Source organism: Anas platyrhynchos, chromosome 28, assembly GCF_047663525.1.
Source record: "Anas platyrhynchos isolate ZD024472 breed Pekin duck chromosome 28, IASCAAS_PekinDuck_T2T, whole genome shotgun sequence".
Lineage (NCBI taxonomy): Eukaryota > Metazoa > Chordata > Aves > Anseriformes > Anatidae > Anas > Anas platyrhynchos.
In genome coordinates this window covers 4,517,029-4,524,043 of record NC_092614.1, presented here as the reverse complement: position 1 = coordinate 4,524,043, position 7,015 = coordinate 4,517,029, and the positions used below count along the sequence as shown (strand labels likewise).

The window sequence follows — 7,015 nt, the reverse complement described above, 5'->3', positions numbered from 1 at the left end:
TAAATATACTTGTGTTATTAAACACATGTGTACATGCTAGCAGTGATTTGTAGTAACTCGTTGTCGGATACCCCGACCAAAAACCCCGGGACAAACGGACACAACGACCAGCGTTCTGTGCCGTAAGCCAATTTATTGCTGCGTGACAGCATCTTATATAGTGCCAAAGCATCCCACCCAGGAACTCAGGATCCCCCCCACTGTGCTCGCAGGCACCCCAGACCCTTCCCCTTGTGCACGCAGGCACGACCCAGAATAACCCCACACTTGTCATAAAGCAGGAAAACCTATGAATGAAAACCCTTGTGTACTATGGAATCCTGCAAATCCACCTGTAGGGGCACGATGCTCAGGCCGAGTCAGCTGGAGGTTCTGACACCTTTGCTCTAGCATGAATCTACCTGAAAAAAAGGAGAAGGCAAGGTCTCCAAGTCACCCATATCCATCACTCTCTGTATCCCCTCAAATGGATCCCCTCCTAGCTTAATTACAAGCTTACAATTAATTAATTACAATTTATTATCAGATTGAGACGAGCAAAACGGAAGAGCTTAACTAAGTCTCTTGTGATCATGTGGTGAAAGACATTGGGAAAAACAGGAAGAGGGACTTCCAGTAACATGGAGAAGAGTTACAACACCTGAAAATCTTCCCTGCTAGCATACCTCTTTTGCAGGGGGCAGAGACATCCTTCCCCCAAGGTGCTCTGTGAGCAGCTCATATACATGTTGTGGAAGAGATGACATATTCAGCGGTCACAATCCTTAAAGAGGTCCGTGCCCTTCACCAAAAGCAGGTGATGTGGAGATTGCAGTTGGAAATAGGAAGGATGTCTCCTAAACTGGCGATGCACAAAAGAAGACAGAACAGGAAAAGACACCCTCTTTCACCCAAGGGAAGGTATATGAGCCAGGGAACCACAAAAACAAGGCCCTAAACAGCCTGAACAAGGAATGCTCAAGCCACAATGTCCTTCAAAGCTGCAGAAAGGTCAGGAAAGATGAAATGGTAGCCGCTCTCCAGGGTGCGCTTTGGTACCACTTTCTGGCCCTCCAACAACATAACAGCCCGCTCGACCCCAAAGACAGCTCGCACGGCCCAGGCAGGCACTGGCAGTAGGGCTGGGCGTCCCAGGGCTGCAGCAAACTCCTGAGTGAAGGTGCTGTTGGAGGTTTCAGGAGAAGATGGGGAGACACCATTAAAGACCCCTTGCAGGCACTCATTCTCCAGGGCATGACATATGATCCCAGACAGGTCCTGAATGTGGATCCACGGGAATGGCTGGTGCCCAGACCCTATGGGGCCTCCCAGTCCTAGCCAGAATGGCCAGAGCATCTGAGAGATTGCGCCACCACCTCGGCCCAGAACTACACCTGTGGAAAGAACAAAGTGAGACAGGGACCCTCTCCAGCCCCAGACCTACAGCCAGGAGACAATCCTTAGAGGGCTGGACCTGGGACCGCACCCCAACAAGACAAGATACATAATCTGATGCACTTCTCCCACCCCTTCCCCTCCTGCCCCAGCTCCAAAGCACAGCCACTCCAGACACGCATGATGTCCTGTCTTACCAGATCTCACCAGAACACCACGAGTTGGACCATCAGGGATGACAGCTGCAGCTTCCCAGGAGCTCACCAGGCGTGAGAAGAAGTCAAAATTCCCTCCAGGGCTATCCTCAGTATACTCAGCTGTGGGGCTAGGGCGGTAATAGCCTGTGGGTATAACAGCAAAAAGTGGGTTGGGGTTTAATCCCAACATCAGCTGGCCCTCTTCTCCCCAACCCTTATCCCTGTCTCCAGGGACATCCTCATATGAACAGCACTAGGTTTTGAACTACAAATGCACTCTGCAGGTTCAACAGCATGTGCTGGTATTCCAGCTGAGATGGCAATGACATGAATCAAATGCACCAGCCAACAAGGCACTGAGCTGGCTGCATAGAAAGGAGCTTCCTGCCTGTCATAAATGCTAACCCGCAGCAGCTTCAAACCCTGTAGGAAGCAGAAATGCAAAGCTGGAGATGTATGGGGGGATTCAGCTGAATCCTTGCTTAGACAACTTGGTTCTACAGATGCCTTAAGGCTTTCACAGGGAAAACATTAGGTCCTGTCCTAATGCTACCAAGTGAAAGCATGAGAATCCAAGTTCCACTCCAGTACAAAAAAAAGCTGACCAAGCCTTGCCTAGTCGCAGCAATACTGATGGCAATAAAGGTGGCATTTCAAGGCAAGACATATTTTCCCCAGAAGCATGCTTCTGTCTGGAGGTACACCTCTCCTCATCAGCATGAGGCACACTGGGCCCAACCAATACCTACGCCGGTGACGACGACCCAAGCATTGGGTGGCTGGTCAGCATCAGCAATGGCTTTGGCCAAGGTCCTGGTGGTTTCAACTCGGCTGCTGATAACTTCCTTGCAGAAAGCATCTCCCCATCTGGAAAAAGGAGAGCCACTCATACTTCCCACCAGGATATCCCAGGAAACGATAGCCCCATGGGGAGCCCCCATGGTCACCTCACAAGCACAGGAGATGTCACATAAATTCCCCCCACCCCAGAGTAGGAGGAGGACATAGAATGTTACTACTTAAATATATGGTAACTGTGGGAGAACACGGCTCACCATTTCCCAAAAAAAGGCTATAGGTTTTGGATGCCCTTAGGGCAAACACATCAGAAAATGTGGGCACCAAAGCTGTGTGAATTCTCCTCAAACACCTGGAAAAGACATTTCCAAAAACACCCTGGCAATACAGGAACAACTTCCACAGTCCATTTTGGTTCTGACTTTATCTAAGCATATTATTAAGTATTATCTAAGCATAGGCATCTGGTGCCTTTTTGGACATATGCAACTACTTTGCCTGGCCTCCACCTGTCAGTCCAGAAGGAAATGCATCTTTTAAAATTCTCTGGGGACTTAACAGGCCTACAGAAATGTTTTGGATACCTGAAGACCCAGATGTCAACAGCCAGGGAACCCAGGTTGTCCTTTCTGGACACCCTACTCCCTTGCCAGACCCACTCCACATTTTCTGACAACATTGGGCTGTCTTGCCTTCACCTTGTCCCCCAACACTATGGGACACTAAGTTACAACACTACATTACCTGCGGAAAGGGTTGAGGACATTCTCACCAGCCAAGTTCACCACTGCATCACACTGGGGCAGTCCAAGGCGGGACAACTCTTCCTAGGCAGGGGTAACAGAGACATCACACACCCAGCCTTCCCTCTTCTCAAGCCTTCCCAACAACCAAGCTCCCAAGACATCCAGCCAGTTACTTCCTGACCTTTGTAAAACACTGCCTGTCGCACAAGCATGAATGGAGAACATTTTGCTCCTTGGAGCTGCAGCAGTACCCACCCCAACTGACCACAACCAGTACAGCACCTAAGAGATGCAGGGTACATCAGTGGGAAACAGTTTCCCCACTGCAAATTCCCTGCATGCCATGCCAGGTAGGCTAGTTCCTCAGCCTTGACATGGTCTCCCTTCTGTAATCACTCTTATTTCATACCCAGATGATGCGATTCTTGCCCCCTTGTCGAGAGACATGGGTCACCTCATGACCATGGCTCTGAAGCAAATGGGTCAGGGCTCTGCCCACAAATCCAGTCCCACCACCTGTGAAAAAGACAGGATATTAGAGACCAGATGCAGCTTGCAAAGCTAACGCAGGAGTTCCTGTTACCATGGCCATCCTCCTAGGGTACACCACGGGGCCCTGACCACCCTCTCCCCAGCCCTCCCACTGCAGACCTCCACCACTCCCCATACCCTGGCTCCACACACTGCATCCTACCCCTCAGGGTGCCTGGATCCCAACTGCTACCCACATTATGCTGAATCACACAGGACATTGAGGTGCTCGAGCATGTCCAGAAAAAGGCATTGAAGCTGGTGAGGGGTCTGGAGGGCAAGTCTTATGAGGAGCGGCTGAGTGAGGTAGACTTGTTCAGCCTGGATAAGAGGAGGCTCAGGGGCAACCTTATTGCTCTCTATAGGTACATTAAAGGAGGCTGTAGCGAGGTGGGGATTGGTCTATTCTCCCACATGCCTGGTGACAGGACGAGCGGGAACGGTCTAAAGTTGCACCAGGGGAGGTTTAGGTTGGGTAGCAGGAAAAACTTATTTACCGAAAGGGTTGTTAGGCACTGGAATGGGCTGCCCAGGGAAGTGGTGGAGTCACCATCCCTGGAGGTCTTTAAAAGACATTTAGATGTAGAGTTTAGTGATATGGTTTAGTGGAGGAATTGTTAATGTTAGGTCAGAGGTTGGACTCAATGATCTTGAGGTCTTTTCCAACCTAGAAATTCTGTGATTATGTTATTCTTTGATACCAAATAACAGAGCCAATGATTTCTTGAGGTCCCTTCCAACTCCTACAATTCTGTGATTCTGTGTGATTCTGTAACTGTTTCCAACTGTACTGTGTGTGGGGGTTCTTCTACTCCTTGTCCCAGACTTCCAGGTCAGGAGGCTTAATACCCCGAGGATAAGTGGTCTGACTACAGAAGTCCTTCTATGTTTGTGAACAGTAGGTCTAGCTGGGAAACCTCTCTGTTAGGCTCACTAGCCACCTGAGTCAGGAAGCTATCTTCCACGCACTCCAGGAATCTTCTAGACTGCTTCCTCAGGGCTGTATTGTATTTCCAGCATATGTATGTGGAGTTAAATTCTCCCATGAGAAGAAGTGCTGGTGATTGCACAACATCCGCCAGCTGCTCATAGAACACCTCATCTATCTCTTCATCCTTGTTTGGCTCTTGTTGGTCTATAACAGACCCCCAGTAGGATGTCTACCCTGTTGGCCATCCCTTTATCCTTATCCATAGAAGAAATATACAAAGAAAAAGAAGAGATATCTAAGTCAGTAAAGATAACCAAATCCACTGGCTAAGAAATGTAAAGACAGTAAACAAGCTTTACAGGAGAAATTTGTGATGTTACCAGTCCAAAAGGATTCAGCTCTTGTTAGGGCAAACATAAATCTACCTTCTCACCTAGCTGTATTTAAAGAACCAAACAGGAAAAATATCTCAAAAAAACAAATAAACAAACAAAAAAGCACCATCCCCACCTCCACCACCAAAAACAAAACAACAACAACAACATCAAAAACAAACAAACAAACAAAAAAACAACAACCCTCAAACATACAAACAACACATGGTGTTAACTTGTCTATATGTTACATCACAGTGGTTGTTACACATTGTTATGATCTCTTTATCAGCGAGTGCAGACAAAAAAACACGGGGGAGTGGCTTTAAAGCAAAAGAGGCTAGGTTTAGATTAGATATAAGGAAGAAATTCTTCTGCCCTACACTGGGCAGCTGGGAGCGAATTTGGTTGTTAGCCAAGGTTGTTAGCCCACCAGAACCGAGTGGAAAGAACGCACAGGCAAACCCAAGTGCAGGTACTGGTGGACTAGACGACCCTGCCTGTGTTGGAATGTCTGGGCTTCTGATAGAAAAAGGTACTATGTAACATTTATAAAGCATAAACCATTTGAATTCAGAGTCATTCATTCATTTGCACAATGCTGATGCATCTGGGCAACAATTCAGTCACTTGGAAGGTCTACTCCAGCTCTCATGGGTGCCTCCGGGAGCTAGAAAATGCCTTTGACATGCTCTCCTTCAACGCTCGTTTGACTTGATTGTTCCTGAGTGAATAGATGTATGGGTTAAGCATCTGAGTCACCACGGAGAAGAAGAAAGAAAGAACTTTGTCAGAGCCCTGCCCACCCCGTTGCGCTGTGCGGTTATACCTATAAATAGACGTGCTGTAAAATACAGTCACCACCACAAGGTGAGCTGAGCAAGTGGAAAATGTTTTCTTCCTTCCTGAGGAAGATGGCATATGTAGGATGGTGATAATAATGCAACCATATGAAATGACAGTTATTGTTAAGGTACCTGGCACAATGATAATTAATAGGATAAACATCAGTCCTTCAATGAACCACGTGTCTGTGCAGGACAGCTGCAACAACTGTGAAGTATCACAGTAAAAGTGGTTCAGGACATTGGGACCACAGAAAGGCAACTGGGCAATCATAATGATGGGAGGAGACATCAGGAGAAAACTCACTGCCCAGCAAGCCAGGACCAGTTGGAAGCAAAATCTGTTGTTCATAATAGTCGTGTAGTGCAAGGGGCGGCAGATGGCAACATACCGATCAAAGGACATTGCCGCCACGTGGAAAAAAGTGCAGGTACCCAAGCAAAAGAAAAGCAGCATCTGAAGAAAACAGCCAGGCAGGGAAATTATTTTCCTCTCTGTCAGAAGGCTGTAGAGGGTGCTAGGAATGAATGTGGAGGTGAATGTTATTTCCAAAATGGCAAAATTCCTGAGGAAGAAGTACATTGGAGTCTGAAGAAAATGGTCCACTAGAGTGATGCTGATGACAGTAATGTTTCCAAACAGGATCAAGAAGTAGGCAATCACCAGAATCAGAAAGAGGATGATCTCCAAATGGCGGCTGTTGGTCAGCCCCAAGAGGACAAATTCCACTACTGTTGTGTGGTTCATTGAATCTTCATTGCTAGCGGAACAAGAAAAGACCTGTTTTGAGAACTAGTGGAAAACAACAGGACACAAGTCAATATGGTTTTGTTAACATAAAAGGGAGATACCAGTAAGTAACCCCCTGAGAGAGACTGGAGCAGCCGCAGTAACTACATTTAAACAATCTTTTCCAGGTAAATGGGGTCTCAAGCACCATTTGTAATGCCTAGTCCTCATTCCAGTTCAGGCAACACATAGGGGTCCCCTCTCAGGACAGCTGAGAGGGCTACATGTGCAGGAACTGTTTTCGACCCTGGGACTATGAATGTCTGAATGACAGTGTTCATTGCCCATCAACAATAGACAGAGACTGAAGTAGATTAGACACAATGGATAGTGATGGATAAAGTAGTATTGCAGAAAATGAACTTGCTGCAGTTTAAAGGAGCTAAAACGACAAAGAGAGAGGGAAAGAGACTTTACAAAGAAAAGGCT

General features: G+C 47.3%; 2 protein-coding genes across 2 annotated transcripts; both read right to left on the bottom strand.

Annotated features, from left to right (window-relative positions):
• Nucleotides 1–226: 226 nt before the first annotated feature.
• On the bottom strand, nucleotides 227–5,223 carry LOC119714014 (epimerase family protein SDR39U1-like). The gene is made up of 7 exons (XM_038168575.2): nucleotides 5,220–5,223; nucleotides 4,581–4,781; nucleotides 3,525–3,631; nucleotides 3,114–3,196; nucleotides 2,317–2,438; nucleotides 1,572–1,715; nucleotides 227–1,373 (listed from the first exon to the last, which is right to left on the bottom strand). The coding sequence occupies exons 1-7, from the start codon at nucleotides 5,221–5,223 to the stop codon at nucleotides 958–960; spliced, it is 1,077 nt and encodes a 358-aa protein (XP_038024503.2). The 3' UTR covers nucleotides 227–957.
• Nucleotides 5,224–5,602: 379 nt separating this feature from the next.
• Nucleotides 5,603–6,544, bottom strand: LOC139999630 (olfactory receptor 6E1-like). Its single transcript, XM_072028651.1, has one exon. The coding sequence runs from the start codon at nucleotides 6,542–6,544 to the stop codon at nucleotides 5,603–5,605; it is 942 nt and encodes a 313-aa protein (XP_071884752.1).
• Between the last annotated feature and the right edge of the window lie 471 nt (nucleotides 6,545–7,015).